Source organism: Plasmodium gonderi (assembly GCF_002157705.1).
Source record: "Plasmodium gonderi DNA, contig: Chr01, whole genome shotgun sequence".
Taxonomy (NCBI): Eukaryota; Apicomplexa; class Aconoidasida; order Haemosporida; family Plasmodiidae; genus Plasmodium; species Plasmodium gonderi.
This window is the reverse complement of record NW_021628925.1, coordinates 259,718-278,021: the sequence shown is the minus strand read 5'-3', so window position 1 is coordinate 278,021 and position 18,304 is coordinate 259,718. Positions and strand designations below refer to the sequence as shown.

The following is an 18,304-nucleotide window of genomic DNA, read 5'->3' as shown; positions in this document are numbered from 1 at the left end:
CGCGTGAGAAGGTTTATCTGTAGTATCGCCTTATATTTTAGTACCTAGACATATATAGCAGCTGTGTATAAGCATCTTAAGAAGGCAAGGAGGGAGGAAAAGAGAGAGAGGAAACGGACAGGAAGGAAAAGGCTACTCGTTAGTGGGAAGAAATGTGATTGACAGTTTTCACATTTCTGCATAGAATGAGAAAAAGAATGCTGTTGTTGACAAACGGAACGTCGCTGCTCATGAGTAGCCCTAATCAAGGACCTCTTTTTTCTTGCCTATCACAAAATTGTAAGAACGAGGAACTTCTCGGTTATATGTGTGTGTTGCAGTTTATCACTATACAAATGAATCATGTATTTCTACCCTTTCCAGTTTACCCTTCTGGTAGCAGTTGTGATAAATTTCTTTTCTCACGCTTTGCGAAATTATAAGAAGTTTAGAGTGAAACCATATATACAAGTATGGAGAAAGAGTAAAAATCGTAGGTATTTTATTCAAAGGAGAAATAAAAAGAGAGAGTATTTTAGTGCAAAAAGAAAGAGGAAATTTAAGGGAGCCTTTGAATTATACAATGAACATATGAATGATTTGGGCGATATCCACGAGAACAATGGTAACAACAATGATGAAAGCAACAATGATGAAAGCAACAATGATGACAAGGATGATAATGATGAAGAAGATGAAATTTCATATGAAGAAATAGAAGAATATTTAAAAAAAAATAAAATAGAAGATAATTGTGAAAATTCTGATGGGAAAAAAGAAATTATAAATTTAATTAACTATATTCCAACTTTGAAAAATCAAGATGATTTTTTTTCCAAATTTGGATATTTTAGTAGTGAAAATAAATCGATGGAATATTATTTTAATGAAATGAAAAATTTGAAAGAAAAAAAACAAAAGAAAAATCACAATATTCTTAATTTTATCTTGTCTTATTATTTGAAAAAAAAAAATACAAATGATACAAACTCCTCTTTGAAGAATTACAAAAATATACACTCCTATTACTACTATCTAAACGATGTTATAAATAATCGAATCTCCTCTTTTCCCGTTTCCAGTGGTATGTCAATGAGTGCGCATGGAAGGTCGTGCAAGTGTATGCTATTGCATTTCTACGTGTGCAAAGATCCATGCAACATTTAACTACACTCAAAGGGAAGGATCGTCAAGGAACAGTCATCCCCCTCCCCTGTTCCCTTAGCTATGTCATCCAAAATGAAAAAAAAAAAAAAAAAAAAATATATGTATATGTACATGTATATGTATTGCAACTTGGGTAAATGGATACACGTATATATATGTACTTATATATGTTCTTGTATATGTGCTTGTATATGTGCTTGTATATGTGCTTGTATATGTGCTTGTATATGCGCTTGTATATGTGCTTGTATATGCGCTTGTATATGAGCTTGTATATGTGCTTGTATATGCGCTTGTATATGAGCTTGTACACGTATATGTACTACATGTGTATGTTTTTTTTTTTTGTTCACTCCTCATTTTTTTTTTTTCAGCCGAACCGGCGAAAAAGGACAACATATTTTCGCGGAAGACCTTATGCAACTTTATTTCCTTGTACTTAAAAAATGTAAACATAATAAAGTATGTGTCCTTTTTTTGCGTTAGTGGAATAATAACACTTTCGTTAAAGGTGCTTATAAGAAATATCAAGCTGGAGGATATTTTTCTTCTGAGGAATCATTTTAATTTAATATATTCATTTAAAAATATGCATGTTTGTAAAATAGGGATATTTTCCTTATTGTTGAATTTATTGTTTATAAAAAGTTATAATCAATACTTTTGTGTTACTGAAGATTTGTTCGGAATTTTATTTACAAACTATTTTTTCTATGAAGGAATAAGCAATTTAAATAAAAAAAAAATGGAAGAATTTATGGACAAATACAACTATACTCTAGATGATGTTTTGAATTCTTTAAATGATATATTTTCCCATTATATATACAATCAAATATATACAGTTGAAAAAATGGATCAGGATGATATTGTTTTTACTCTTAACTCTTTTGTGTCTCTATATCATAAATTATTTCGAAATAATAATGAAAATATAAAAAATATTATTACTCATGTCATAAATAAATATAATACATATTATGTAGACAAGGATGAAAAAAAAAATGAAATTCTTTCTCGTATTTTTTACATTTTCTATTTGATCAATATTATGTTTAAATATAAAATAGATTCAGTGGAAAAGCTCAACCTTCACAGGGAAAACAATCTCCAAATTCCATTTTTCGAAAAGAGTAACAAAATTTCAAGTTATTCTCTCTTATGTCACATCGCACAGCTTATGGGGGTGAGTTTATGCATTTTTGCACAAATTTAGAAATTCTACTTCTCCTTTTTTTTTATCAAGTTACATTTCTTCACAGTTTTTTCTTCTCTCTTAAACATCTTCCCTGGATAGTTCGGAAGTCACTTCACATAATTCCTTTGACTCATTTTTATATTTTCCCGCAGGTTAAAGAAAAATTTATCAATGACAAGATTCTAGAAAGGATGAAATCCAATTACGAATTTCACATTAGATCCATTCTAAATAAGAAGCAGTACTCAAATAACATCATAGATGATGTGAAAAAAATGAGTTTCATAACTCTTGATAATTCTATTTTGGAGCAAGTTCATTTTGATATTTTTGTTAATATGATTAAAAGTATTATTGAAGATGATAATTACGATCCCGTTTATTTTATTCCATCGCATAAAGAAAATAAAATTAAGTTGGCTCTGTCAAGAAATCATCATAGCAAGAAAGATAAAAATGACAAATTTGTAAATGTTGTGGATGTGGCAGATGAAGGGCCCGCGTCGAACGAACAGTCTGTGGAGTATAATAATTCAGATATAGGGAAGGAAGAATTGTGTAGAAATTCTGAGAAAGATACAGATTATTACATTTCTGATGACTATAGAAATGATGATGAAATCGATGAAGATGCTACTGAAATGGATGAGCATAGTGATAATGATAATGTGTATGAAGAGGAAAACGATTCTATAGTAGAAGATTCAGATGATAATATGTATAAATATCTGGAAAACATTGTGGAATATATCGTGAATGATGACTCGAGCAAATCTGAAGGTAGTAGTGAAAACAAAAAAGACAATATTGCGGAGAGAGAAGAAAGGGAAAATAAAGAAAAGGAATTATTTTTAAAAAAATGGAATGACATAAATTTTTTGAGAAAATATTTACATATTGACAAAAATTACACTGATAAGTATTTAGAAAAATATTTGTATGACTATATGTATAAGGAATATAAAATATTAATTAACAATTTAGTTTTTAAAAAACTGAAAAATAAAAATGATAATTTGTTCTTTTTAAAAAGAGGTATATCCATATCCAATCGTGCAACTGAAAATATTATAAAAAATATTATTCTCAATTTTGTAATTAAGACAAAGGAAAACATTGCCATATTCTACAAGTTGGAAAATATGCATAAATGTTTAAGACTTATAACCAATTTAATCAATGTTTATAAAAAAATAAAAAAAAAAAAAAAATTCTTAAAAATTGTTAGTGATGAATTTTTCAACCTCGACGACCTATTTTCGTGTAATTATTATAAACCACTTGAGCTTACGTATAAAGAGAATTCCATATTACGAGAAGGTGATAACTCATCCAGTAATCAGAAAGACAAACAAATTAGTGATAGAAGGGCTGGAGAACCAGACGGTCTACATGATGAAGTGGTAAAAGATCACATAGGAAAAACAGTGAATGAGGAACAACTTAATAAAGTAATAGATAATGATGTTGATATAGATCAATTTGAGGGACGTCACATGGATGGAAAACCTTTTGAAGAAGATTTCTCCTCGCAGGGGCAATCAGACGAAGAGGAATTTCTAAGAAGAATAATTAACAAAGATGAATTGAGAGGGGAAGAGAATGAAAAAGATATTATACTTAGCGAAATTGCTAGTAAAAGGTTGTACGAAGAATTTGTAATAAAGCATATGAAAAATAAATCAGAAAGGAAAATATTTAAAATAATTTTTAATTTAAATTATGATCAAGTGGACAGAGAAGTAGAAGATAACATTATAGGAAGATTTTTAGAAAAAATATGCACAAAATGTTTAAATAATTTAACAGAAATAGATGATAATTTAAAAATTATAGGAAAAGAAAACTTGTTTGATTATAAAAATGTTAATTTTAAGGGTTTTATAGAGAAGGAGAAATTAAAACGTGGTTACAAATATGAAAAAAATGAACCACAAGAAGGAGCTATGAATGCCAACATTACCATTCGAAAAGAAGACATTTTTGAACACATTGATGATGAATCATTTGAAGAATTATGTAAAAAAATGTACATTAAAAAAGTGAAAGAAGTTAAAAAAAATTTGTACAATAAGAGAAAAGAATTGTACTTTTACGAAATTATACTTAATATAAAAAATGCACAAGAAATTCATAACATATTCCTTATTGATGAGTATGAAAAAATGATTAATGACATTATAAAGACAAATATATTGAATAAGAATTATAAAAATATAAAAAATTTATATTTAAAAAAAATTATTAATTTTTTAAATATAACTGATGATAGGGCATCTGATGTTGAAATACACTGTATTTTTAATCAAACCAATGAAATATTTTCCGCTATCAAAGAAAATTTTTATATATACAGAAATGATTCTGATTTTATCAATAATATTAATGAAATATTAACTATTTATAAAAATTTTGATCTCATATGGGAAAAGGGTCCATACTATTATTACGTCAAATTTGCTCTCATAGAATCAAATTACAATTTCATCTATCGAATGATTGAACGATATGTCCTTTATGTTATTGATTTGATTAATAATGAAAATCGGACTCTCTACAAGGAAAATATTTTTAAACTGGTGGCAATTTTTCACGTGAATCACACAGTCATAGATGAAATTGCCACACGTATATACAAGGTAAGCTTTCTTAATGCTTAAAGCATGTAGGATTTTCCTCAACTGCAAAATGTGAGAAGCAGAAAAGGATATTATCCAAATTGAATGTATAACATCCTTTTCTGCTTCTTCAAAGTATTCTTACGCCTAATGGTACAATAGGTGTGGGGTATACGCACTCTACACCCGAATTTTTTACTTCTTCACCAATTTTACTGATTTTTTAGAAATATATCGAAAACGAAGATTTACATGGAATCAATAATATGGATTCCTTCTTTAGTTTCTTATTTAACATGAGCAAAGAAAGGCAGAGCGAAATGGTTTTGGATTTTTTAAAAAAGAAAGTAGATACTCATTTAACCTCCAGCGAAAGTTTCCAGGAAAAATTCCACAAAATGTACAATTTGTTCACGTACATAAACAACAACATGAATTTGAAAATGAATATCTTTGACTTGTCTTCTGCGAGTACAGATGGGGTATATTCTTTTCTAAAGACGTGCATAGATGAATACCTGCATGTGAAGAAAGCGGAAGTCTTCATTTCAGAACATCGTAAGAGGCATTTGTGTTTCATGTGATCGGGACATTTGCCATTGAGTCGAACTTATTTTGGGAATGCCTTAATAATTCCACACACACATATATATATATATATATATATATATATATATATATATATATATACATACATGTACATGCGTATGTATATATGGAAACGTAGGATGGCCTACTCACTAGATTATATACACCACATCACACATACCCATTTTGAATATCTCCTCTTAACTGATAGGTGATTACATAAATCAGCTGAACAATTTTTTAAGCAAAATTAAGACGCTTATAAAAGGGGATCAAGAAAATACACATCTGAATCACATCTTGAACCTTTTGTAAGATCCCACAAATTTCGTGTTCTATTTATTTTGCTAACACGTGTGACGATAGGGATCCGTCATGATTCTATAATATGCATGCACACGTCCCTGTGGGGATGGGGTGGGGAGCCATATTGGTTCTCATTTATTGTTATATTATTTCTTTCTTTTCATAATTTTCTGTTCTACTTTTCATTATTTTATTTTCTATCTTACATTTCCCTTATCCCTTTGAAGGAAGAAAGAAACTATTAGGAAAGCCATCGACCTTTTGGACAAATTTAAATATGACGTAAGGAATTTAATGGAGGGAGAAGAAGTTAAATTGTGCACCTACATTTGTATATATTACTTTGTCTAACTCGATATGATGAGCCGACTAGAACACGTCAAAGATATTTAAGTTATTTACTCTATGTGTGCGTTTTACAATTATTACCCTTGTTTGCAATCTTATAAAACCTGTGAACTGTGAACACCTTTTTTTTTTTTTTTTTTTTTTTTTTTTTTTTTCCCTCTCTCCCCATGATAGATTTGCGTGGAAGAAATTTACAACCTCATTAAATTGCAAATGATTGACAGTAACATTAACTTCTCAGATATAGATATTGAGAAAAGGAAAAAACTGGTATTGAAGCATTTTTTTTTTTTTTTTTTTTTTTAGTACATATGTTATACGTATAATCACATACATGAAGATTTTTCATTTACACAGAAAACATAAGAATTCTGAATATATTAATACAATGATAATATTTCCCTCCTCCTCTTCCTATCCCCCCTCCTATGCCCTTTTTTTTTTTTTTTTTTTTTTTTCATTCAGATAAATATATTTTCTTATCAAAACATTAGCGATGAGAAGAAATTTCTCTATTTGGATATTTTGAACAAGTAAGCATGAGAAATATGAGAAGAAACATGTCTATGCACATGCGTTAATCTTTTCATTATACAAAAATCACAACAGTTTTACACATTCCCAATTTGCACTCCTTTCTTTTTCTTTATAGATCCTTATTGTGATTGTAGCTATATTTTTCTAGGGTTTATATATAGCAAGCTCCTTGCAGTTGCATAGGCTTGTGTGTATTTTTTCCACGTCACAATGTGTGCTTGTTTGATTGTCATAAATGAGAAAAATAATCAAATGGTATGCGCAAACAGGGCCCAATTATATAGCCGTAAAAATGCACACTTATATTTGTTAATGGTAAATTTTCTAAATAATGCAGTAAGGGATCGATAATTCTTGTGGTACAAGTTTTGCATCTTTCAAATGTTCACTTCACAGTGTCCACGTGAATGTATATATATGTATATATGTATGTAATTTTTTTTTTTTTTATCGTGATGAAGGAAAAAAATGCTCTTTTTATAGTACGTAACTTGGGTATGCGTGACCAGTATGGGCAAAAGAAAAAAGGAGATTTAGGAGAAACTTAAAAAAAGGACTTTATTTTCTTGTTCCTCTTTTTTAATATACATTTTTACACCTTTAACCTTTCATATTTGCATATTTGACTCATCCATTTTATTTCTTTTGGTCGTATCTTGCATACATACCTGTTGGGATAAATATTTTAATCCCAATTGTTTCATTCGATTTTTTCCTTACAACAGTTTCGGTTTCTTCTTGCGTATCTGCATTTTGTTTGATTTGTTTTTTTTTTTTTTTTTTTTTTTTTTCTGTGACAACTTTTAAATGGAAAAGCTGCAAAGTGCTACATTCCATGGAAATTTTCTTCCCGTGAGGAAATTATTTTTTTATTTCAACTGTTAGTTGGTACTTTGCTGCATCTGAGCATTCAGATCAGAATCCACCAAATACTTAATTTTACCCAGTATTTCACTGTTATATATATTTTCATATTTTCCATAAAACCTGGAAGTTGTGTCATATAATATTTTAAATGCATTAATATCATCGAAAAATCCTTTTCTATATTCGTCATTGCTGTAATCTGAACAATCATCATCGTCATCATCATCATCATCGTCATCATCGTCATCATCATCGTCTTCATCATTTTCATTCATACCTACTCCTCCTCCTTTCTGAGTTAGTTGATCATTGGTATTTAAATGCTTGTTCATATTTTTGTGACTGTATGTAGCATTGTGACAAGTTTTGTCAGCAGAATTGGGATCACTGTTCATGTGTTGTTGTTGCACAAGTGTATCTAACTTGTTCAAGTCAACATTTTCTTTTAATTTAATTTTTAAATCGTTTTTTTTTTCTAAAGCTTCAATTGTTTTAATTAATTTGAATGCTTTATCATTTGTTGCATCTTCATTTTCATCAATATCAACTTCGCTATTTTCATCACCAGAAGATGATTCCGATTCAAATGATTTTTCAGATGATTCTTTTTGTTCATTTTTGTTTTCAAAATATGCATTTGCAATATTGACAATATTTACGATGAAAGAATTTGCTTCATTAATGTGCATGCTGATACTTGCATTGTGCATGTTATCTAATATGGTACTCATAGCTAAAATGTATAATTTTCTTGTGTTATTTGTTTGTACATCGGTTAAGTTTGATAGGAATGATAAAATATAGCTAGTCTTGTTCATATTGTTATAAAAGAGAAAAAATTGGTTCACGTCGTAGATTATTATGGAATAAAATAATTTTTTTATATATTCAAGACTCGTTCTACTTAGTATATCTTCATCATATTCGCTGCATATGCTATCTGCTCCATCTCTGTCATTACTACTAGGGTTAATGCTACTACTGTTGTTGCTATTTTCCATCATGGATTCATTTCTATTTTTTTTTTTCTGATTCATCAATGCAGATGCCTCATCATGCTTAAACAGTTTTAGAGAATATGCAGTGAGGACTGGAATGACCAATTCGTCTACGCCTCGAATTTTGACCGTTGCTTCAAATAAAATAAAAAATAATTTACAACTATCTTTAACTATTTTAGAGTGCAATGCAAATATACCTAATCTGTATATCATGTGGATGTATTTCATTCCATATCTTTCGCTGTATATGTTAACAAAATGTTCAGTGGCTTTTGATATGATGTTATCAAATACTCCTATGCTAAAGGATAAGTCAAATATAAAATCGTAAAAGTACATATCTGTGTTTTTATCAGAACGTATCAAATCGGTGCTTAATATCAAGTGTGGATTATTACGAATACAATCTAGTTCTTGCAATTTTAAATTTTCATCTGTGTTGAAGTAGAAAATATCATAGAGCTTTTCAAATCGCATATATATCTGTTCGTCTATATCCAAATAGTATGTAATATTTGTTAGAAGTGAAAGTGCTTCCTCCAAATAATCTATAGATGGAGATTTAAACGTTTCATCTACTACAATGTATAAATAAGGCATGGTGCTTTTATAAATTTGTTCTTTGTTTGCTTCATCTACTGAATCCAGTAGACTCAAAATAGCTGTCAAAATGGAAAGTATGACAGAATTTAAATCTAGTTCTTCATTTTCATGTCTCTTTTCCTTTTTACTGATATATTCATCATCATTCGGGAATAGATATTTATCCTTTTTCAATGCATAATCATTCATATGGTTTGACAAATCTGTATTATGTCTTAGATTATCCTCTAATGAATTGCGTGAATTTTCCTCCTCATCCTTTTTGTTAATTAGAAATACAAAACTTGTACACAATGTGATAACTACATCATTGACATATGGAGTTATATAGTCCTTATATGTGTAAGCTAAATTGTCGAGCGTCATAACAATATATTCACATTTTACCTCTTTTATTATATTCAATAAACGTTCGATAAGTATAGGAATTGATTTTATAATAACATTTTTAAGATAATCATTTTTTATTTTGAAAAATTTTTTAATATAAGATGCACTAGCTACGCGGATTAACAAATTAGCATTACCCATATGATTCAAAATAATTTCGTAATTGTATACAAGCCCGTTTACATCGTTAAATTGTGTTACCTTCTTAATAAAACAACAGTATGTGACAATCGATTGATAGCACAATAAAAGGTTTGGACTATTCAAATCATTTTCTACGTAAGTCTTTAGAAATTGTTCAATATTCATATTTCTCTTCTTATCACACAATCTACTGTATAAGCATTCCAAAATTTTAAGCGCTCCATATTTGTATTTGCAATATTCGTTTCGAAGCAATTCTTCCAAAAGTGTTTCTTGATCACATCGTCCTGAGGTAAAATTGTCGTACACGACATGATAGTTTTGGTTGTATGTGCTTATGACATTTTCACAAAGATGGAACAACTCTGAAATGTGCTTCATTCCTCGATATCTCGTTAGATCTTTTATAAAAGTAGTTGCACTAACCTTTTTATCCTCTACAATGTAAGTGTTAAAAATGTTCATTGTGAAGTCATACTGATCGCATAGTAATTTTTCTATATCATCATCATTATAACAAAGTAGTGGGAAAATGATATTTTTCATAAGAAATTCGAAATTGGTTTTGATATAATTTTTATAAATTATAGCATTTTCAACACCATACGATAATCCTTGAATGACATAAATCAAACATTCATCAGTTAACGTTTTTTTATTTTTATGATAACTTTGAAGGATAATTATGAAATCTTCAAAAAAGGGGCATAGCCATTTGTTTAAAAATGCATGACAAAATTTTTCCGTTATTTCATTGTTACATTTGTTATAATTTGTATTTACGTATCGAGAAAAAAGGCATGTTATAATATTTAGTACTATTCTTTTACATTTATATTGTGGTAATTTTTTTAAATAATTTTCATCTTCAATATAATTGGATATAACAATTTCATTTTTTAAAATAAAATCAAAGAGGCTAAAATAGTTATCCATATATTCTAATATGATGACTTCATTAATAAAAAAATTGTCATTCACATACTGATAAATTTTACAAATAATGCTGAGAATTTCACTCACGTCATTGTTATTTATGTCTACTGAACTTAGGTCGTACAGACAGTTAATCAACGGATAGAAATACTTGTTTAACATTTCTCTATATAATTCATTATTTTTTTTTTTTTTTATTTTTAGCTTTTTAAATATCAATTTCAGACAGTACAGGCTAACATACAATTTTCTCACATCTTTTCTCTGATTAATATCGTTTAATATATTGTCCAAAATTACGAAATCTTCTGGAAAACTATTATGTATTAATATTTTCATAATTTCAAACAATTGCGTGTATATTTGTTTATCTTTCATTTCAAGGTAGAGGAAACTATCATATATATCCTTTGTCAGCCCACATATTTCTTCTTTCTTTAACGTCTCATAGTTATTTTTTATTGTATTCTTTAAAAAAATCAAAGCACATATTCTTATATTATCATCCACAACATTCACACTCTTCACAAGTTTTAAAATTACATGTATGTACCCTTCAACTTTACACACCTGTTTCAGATACTCCTCACATTGTGTTCTCTTTTCCTTCGATGCACTTATGGATCCTTCCAGCACTTCACATAGTTTCTCAGTACTTAATATATCATTCATGATTCAAAGTAAGAATTATTCTGGGCAGTATTCGTGGTGCCCTTATGTAGGGGGAGAATACAGTAGTAAATGTGAATAAAAAACAGACTTTAATTTTTTCAGCCTCCTTTCAGGTGTATCTTATTTAGATGCATAAATTTAGAACACAATCTTGTTCTTGAAGAGAACATTTCTCTTACATGCTCAGGTTAATGCAATGGGTCACCTTTATAATATAATTTGCGAGGGAAATTTTCACCTTTTAGAAATTTTGTTACTGTAATAGAAAAAATGGAAATACTGGCGTACGATTAGCAGGGAGAGAAAGTTGTGCTATTTATAGTGAATGGATTACAAATACAAAAACGGAAGAACGCGAGTAGCTACTATATCCTTGTTTTAATAAATGCAAGATGGATTTAAAAAAAAAAAAAAAAAAATGCCTATTTTCTTCACGTATATGTAATGTACCATTCTGCATATATGTATAAATGCATACTTTTGAAAAAATAATTTTGGAAAAGCTACCAAGCACTTTACGGTCTCACATGCATAAATGTACAACTGAAACTTCTTCTATTTTGCTACACCTTTTCGCTTATTTGTTGAAATGTATGAGAAAACTATGTTCAAAATGGGTTTATAAATATGTTTTTTTGTTCCATGGTTATTTTCATAGTTTTTTTTTTTTTTTTTTTTTTTTTTTTTTTTTTGTGTATCGCGAATTTTTTCTCAAGTTAGCAAGTGGGGAGTAAATGCTGTGCAGCACAGTTCCATTCAGTTCAGTTGATGTGTCGTTTCCGTTTTTTCTTTTTTTCTGAGGTGTACTTTATTGTAAGTAAATTACATGAATATGTAATGAATTCTCAGTATATGCGCTTATTTCATTCTCACCATAAATAATGTGGAAAAATAGGAAAGTGCGTGAAGAAATAAGCCATGTTTCATCTCGTTCACCTGGGATTAACTTTTTTCAACATATATATATATAAATGTAATAAAAATGTAAGCCATTGTTAAAATATGTAAATATACAGCGGGGGTTGGGGGCGAGAAACGAGGAAGCGTAAAAAAAAAAAATATGTGTTTGCTTGCAGAAACAGCGGGAAGTTGGGCTAATTTTGGTACGAGAATATTGTGTGAATAGTTGTGTCATGGTAATGTAAAGCTCAATTTTTTTCCTTTTTTTTTAAAGCAGCTTGGTTTCTTCTTTTATACAAAATGGTGTATGTATGTATTTTCTGGATATTTTTTTTTTTTTTTTTTCGAGGGTTTTTTCGTATCCTTTTTGCGCAAATTTTAGGGACTTTTTCTTTGTACGCAAATTAGGATCATTTCGGTTCACCTAGGTATATTTTGTTCATTTTGCCACATTCGCAACATTTGCCACATTTGCCACATTTGCCACATTTTTACACATTTTGACACTTCAGGATTTTTTTTTTTTTCTTCTTTCGCCTCCAGCACATACATAAGAGGTGTGCCATAAAAAAAGAAAAAAAAAAAAAATTGATAAAATTAACGCCTGTTGCGTGTAGATAGATATTTCACCATGCATATATGTATTTATGTTTGCCACAACTGTTTTGAAATTTCCTTTCGAATGAATGTAAGATATATTTAAAAAAGGAAAAAAAGAAGAAAAAAAAAAAAAGAAAAAAAAAAAAGAACATTCTGTACAGAAAAGAAAACGTTACATCTATTTTATTTATATTTTCATTTCTTAAAGAAGCAAAATCAAACATATATTGTATATACTTTTGAAACACTTTTGAAAAAGAACCAAAATAACAAAGATAAACATATACAAAAATTTTATATTGGGAACAGAGAAAATATAGGCCAGCGAAGTAATATCCCTTTGAAAATATACACATATATATAATACAATATATATGCATGCTGCACACATATACAGGATTATATATATTTGGCATATACATGTTACATGAGAACTTATTTCCACATAAGAATAATTAACATTAAACTTTTTTTTTTTTTTTTTTTTTTTTTTTTTGTTCATTTTAACCTTTTGCTTTCACCCTTTACACACAACTATTAGAATACCAAAATGAATAAATTTTTTTTTAACACCCTAAATTCATCCCTTTTTCAAAACTTTAAATTTAAAAGCTCATTTCTGAGCACGGGGTATTTCGCTGCGAATAGAAACATCTCGACAAGAATTAGTGGCACTTCTTTTTGCAATGAACTAAATAAGCCCAATAGCTTTTTCAAGTATTATCACACATCTCCATTCATCAATAAAACAGTTAATACTGCCAATTACAATGCTCTCCTTCAGGTAAATTTCGAAAAAGGAAGCCAAATACTATTGGTTTAGAGGGACCGTATAGATAGGGGATTTTTTTTTTTTTTTTTTTTTACCCACACCTACCCCTGTTAGCTTGCATAATGTCTAAGCACAAGCGTTTGTGTATATTGTACCGTGGATACTGTTATGTGAAAAGTGTTTCTAAAAATTGTTTCTCCATTTCTACGTTTTTTCTTCTTCTTTTTCTACGTTTAATTTTTGTTATTACATGATGTGCTTGCTTGCATGTTGACGAATTTACACATATATTTTTGTGTGTATGTTTGTTATGTGTCCCAGTTTTCATGACACCCAGCAAGTGACACACCTTCTGTTTAGTCAGGGGTTGGAAAACTTTTTTTTTTTTTTTTTTTTTCCATGTTCTTCCTGTTATCCTCATTTTCCCCATTTTTATTTTATTTTTTTTTTTTTTTTTCTCGTGATCACCCACTTTTACATATATAAAGAAGGACGAACGAAGTTGTGTTAACCAGAAGCTAGGAGTTAGACATGATAGTGGAATAGCAAGTTTGTCTGCAGCAATTGCTCTGATGTCCGTCGGTGGGGTAAGTAGTCAATTAAAGAAAAGAGAATGAGAAAAAAAATAAATACAAATAAAACAATGGAGCATTTTTTGAGAAATTGGGATTTATTAGAATTAATTATGATAATATATCAAAATATTGCAAAAAAGAAAAAAATAATAAAATGATACATAGCTTTGGAGGAGGGGGGAGGGGAAAAAAAAAAAATTCTCAAATCATATATAACAACCATGAAATACACCAATTTTAAACACTATAATTACGAACTATCTTTTTTAAAAAAAAAAAAAAAAAAAAACACTTTTCAGGTTGCACAAGGTATCGGAAATTTGTTTTCAGCCTTAGTGTTAGGAACTAGTAGGAACCCGTCAATAAAGGATGAATTATTTACGTATACTTTGATTGGAATGGGGTTTTTGGAATTCTTGGGTAATGCCTTTAGTGTACTTTTATTTGCTCCTTTTTGCAACATTTTTTTGCATATATTGTTGCAGATTTATTCTTCACAAGGGTCTCCCTTTTTTTTGAAAATTTTATCTCCAATTGTACATGTATCAAAATGGGACACACGATGTCGCAGTGTTATTCCAGTTTTCATGTGAAAATATATTATTTTTTTATTTTATTTTTTTTTATTTTTTTTTTTATCAGGTATTATTTGTGTCCTCATGAGCGCTGTTTTGCTATACTCATAAAAACAAATAAGTTTTCTGGGAAATTATAACATGAAGGCATATCATATGTATACATATATTATGATGTATTCAAAAAGAATATACATAAGCAATTTAGCAAACCTTTTAATTAAATAATAAGTTAAATATTTTTTATTTAATCACTTAAGTCACGTTATGTGTGTAACTGTTTAAAAATGCCATAGTCCAGAGCTTAAGAAGAAGCTCATATTTTTTTTTTTTTTTTTTTTTTTTCCACTCACGACATCCTTATTTTTATAAGGGACGATTATGTTATCGGCGTATCTAACTACATTTTAAACTGTGACTTTATTGTACATATATATATGTATGTATATATACATTTTATGTACCATTATGCCACTCATGTTTGAATAATAAGAAACAGGACAAGACGAAAGTGCACGAAGCAAAATGTGGTGCACCTAAATAAAACTCATTGTTCCTGAATAAGACAAAGTACACTTGCACTCAAATGAAATTTTAATCGTTATTGAAAAAGGTAAAAAAAAAAGAAAAGAAAATTGTTATTAAATTCCTGAAAAAAAAATTCATGTATAAAAACTTGATTCGTTGTTTTGGCCATTTTTTCTTATTACGTTGGAAAATGGGAAAAAATAAAGAATAATAATAAATAAAATAGGTGTTTAACATTTTCCTAGCTTTTCTTTTACTGTATATACAATAGGTGAAAATGGTATAAACATATGTATACTATGCACCCTTTGGCTATTTAAGATAAAAAAAAAAAAAAAAAAAAAAAAAAAAGAGTAAATTTTATTTCGTACATAAAGAAGCAACACTTCCAAGAGATAATTTTATTTGTACAGGAATTCCCTCATTTCTATTCCATTTTCATCCACATATGTATATATGCAAGTATGTTTTGAGATAATTGAATACATATTTGTACATTTTCATCACTAGAAATGAGCAAATGTAAAAAATCTTGTAGTGTCTTATGAGGAAATAATAGCTCCTAATTTTTAAGATAAATTCAGGAGAAAAAAAAAAATAAAATAAAAATGAAAATAAAGGAAAATATAATAAAATAGCGTTAACAAAAAAAAAATATCCAATTACAATATTATTTTCTGCGCAATGTTGAACAAGAGTCTGCTCTTCCTTTTTTACGTCCTTTACTTGTTGACCTTTTCGGACACATCCTTTTGTAAAACATTGGGTGGAAGTTTTTGTTTATTTAATGTAAACTTGCTTCAAAATAGGGAATGTTTAAAGGCGGAAAAAGAAAAAAAAAAAAAAAAAAAAAAAAAGACAAAATGAGTCTAATGTAAAATTCCACCATTTACAACCCACTTTATTCTGTGTCTGTATTTTTCAGGAAGATTTCATTCGAGAAAGACACAATGAGTTGAGATTGAAACACAACGCGGAGCCCCTGTTTTGGTAATCTTAATTCTCTTTAATTGTATTTACATATTATTACCTGTGCGTGTGTTTGCTTGTATTTATTGTAAAAGTGACGTAGTGGATATCTATATATCTATTCCCATTTTTATATCCTTCCCCATGCTAAGGAGCACACAACTGGAAAAGGCAGCAGATGATGAAGCCAAACTGGTTATTAAACTATTTTGCTAAGTTGTATCTTTTGCACAGTTGATAATTCTCTCACAATCAATGATGAAATATGTAACATAAATTTATACATTTTCGTATTTCGAATCTGTTTTCGTATAAAAAAAAAAAAAAGGGTTACATATTACATATCTACACTTTGAACTTTCCCACTATTTTATAGATAAAGGAAAACTTCAATTGCATTGTAATGATAAAACAAATAAATACAAATTATTTTACTATTTCTCCGAATAGCAAAAATGAATCTGCTGTAGATTCATGGTATGAGGGAATTAACAATTATGATTTTGAGTTAGGTGAGGAAAAAAAAAAAAAAAAAAAAAAAAAATCTAGCAAAATGGATAAGAAAAGCTTTTAGGATATCTAAATGGACGATGTATTTTACATCTTTATGTTGTTTCTTTGAGTTTTGGAAAGAGTTGGTGGTACTTAATTTTGCATGCTTCTAACAAAATATATGCAAAAAAGAAAAAAAACGAAATGATTAGATATATGAAATTATGTAACCATGTATTAACATAAAATAGGTTTGCCTCCTTTTTGAAAAAATGAGAAAAACATTGATCTAATAAATATGTGTTAAAAAGCAAAGACAAAATTATGGCACTGTTATATCTACTCCCAATTTTTTTTGGTTTTCTTTTGCACTATTTCCGTTTCACAAGTCCATTTTGGAAACATCCCACTGAAGGATATTTTCATATACAAACTTTGTTTTCTCACCAGGACCCATTAACAGAGATGATGATAGAGTTTTTGAATTCACCAATATTGTGTGGAATAGCGCAGAGGTACTATGTACATGTGAATGTCCGTGTGCTTGTGCATATATTTATGTACATGTGAATGCCCTTGTGCTTGTGTATATATTTAAGTACATGTGAATGCCCTTGTGCCTGTGCATATATTTAAGTACATGTGAATATCCTTGTGCTTGTGTATATATTTATATACATGTACGCATATGCACACATGCACATATGCGCAATTTCAGTATACGTTAGAAATGTATAATTCAAAAAGGAAAACCAACAGAATATATCGAAAAAAAGGGTATCTTGTTAACACATGCATTTTCTTTTTAATCTTACAGCATATCGGTTGCTCTAGTGCCTGCTGCAGCAAGACGGGTGTCTTAATCTGTAAATATGATAATTACACGAACAGACCTGGTATGCACATTAAGTACATGAGCGCTAAAAAACTTTTTATTTATTTTTTTTTTAATAAGTGAAAATGGTGCCACGGGTTGAAGGAAAATAAGCAAATCATGGTTTGTGCTCAGTTATATTTTATTTTATATTTATTTTATTTATTTTTCTTTATTTTTTATTTTATTTGTTCTTTTTTCCTCTTTTTTTTTAAATAATTGAGCAGGCCATTTTTCTAATAACGTTGGGGTGATTGACGTAAACCACTTAAGCCAATAAAATGCATGGATTCAATTTTACAAAATTGCGTGATGCATTATTTTTTGGAGGGTCTATTATTATTAAGTTAACGGAGAATATATTCACTAATTGCTAATATTTGTTAGAAGATATTAAAAAGATGAACATATTTTTTTCTTTTTTCCCATTTTTGTAGCCAATGTTCATTTGGGAGGACTTTACTTTTGCGGCGGAAAAAAGACGATCAACTAGTGGTTAGGTCAAAATAGCCCCATCTTATTTTCCCTATTCTCATAAACAAATTCTTGTGTATATTTTTTCGAATAATTTAAAATATTTTATACACAAAAATATAAATAGGGAAATAAAATAAAAATATAACAAAAAACATATATTTAAAAATTTACTATTTGTATTAAGTATA

At 28.8% G+C, this 18,304-nt stretch overlaps 4 protein-coding genes across 4 annotated transcripts; 3 read left to right on the top strand and 1 right to left on the bottom strand.

The window, feature by feature from the left end:
• Positions 1-342: 342 nt before the first annotated feature.
• Positions 343-6,869, top strand: PGO_010440 (hypothetical protein, conserved; the record flags this gene model as incomplete). Its single annotated transcript, XM_028685688.1, has 9 exons — positions 343-1,063; positions 1,521-2,332; positions 2,497-4,983; positions 5,190-5,520; positions 5,762-5,861; positions 6,084-6,138; positions 6,379-6,474; positions 6,670-6,737; positions 6,857-6,869. The coding sequence occupies 9 exons, from the start codon at positions 343-345 to the stop codon at positions 6,867-6,869; spliced, it is 4,683 nt and encodes a 1,560-aa protein (XP_028541489.1).
• A 753-nt stretch (positions 6,870-7,622) lies between these two features.
• On the bottom strand, positions 7,623-11,354 carry PGO_010430 (importin-7; the record flags this gene model as incomplete). Its single annotated transcript, XM_028685687.1, has 1 exon — positions 7,623-11,354. The coding sequence occupies one exon, from the start codon at positions 11,352-11,354 to the stop codon at positions 7,623-7,625; it is 3,732 nt and encodes a 1,243-aa protein (XP_028541488.1).
• A 2,050-nt stretch (positions 11,355-13,404) lies between these two features.
• On the top strand, positions 13,405-14,887 carry PGO_010420 (ATP synthase lipid-binding protein, mitochondrial precursor; the record flags this gene model as incomplete). The annotated part of the gene is made up of 4 exons (XM_028685686.1): positions 13,405-13,638; positions 14,115-14,213; positions 14,501-14,621; positions 14,844-14,887. The coding sequence occupies 4 exons, from the start codon at positions 13,405-13,407 to the stop codon at positions 14,885-14,887; spliced, it is 498 nt and encodes a 165-aa protein (XP_028541487.1).
• Positions 14,888-15,988: 1,101 nt separating this feature from the next.
• PGO_010410 (cysteine-rich secretory protein) lies at positions 15,989-17,723 on the top strand (the record flags this gene model as incomplete). The annotated part of the gene is made up of 6 exons (XM_028685685.1): positions 15,989-16,093; positions 16,230-16,294; positions 16,426-16,468; positions 16,650-16,785; positions 17,216-17,280; positions 17,583-17,723. The coding sequence occupies 6 exons, from the start codon at positions 15,989-15,991 to the stop codon at positions 17,721-17,723; spliced, it is 555 nt and encodes a 184-aa protein (XP_028541486.1).
• Positions 17,724-18,304: the final 581 nt, after the last annotated feature.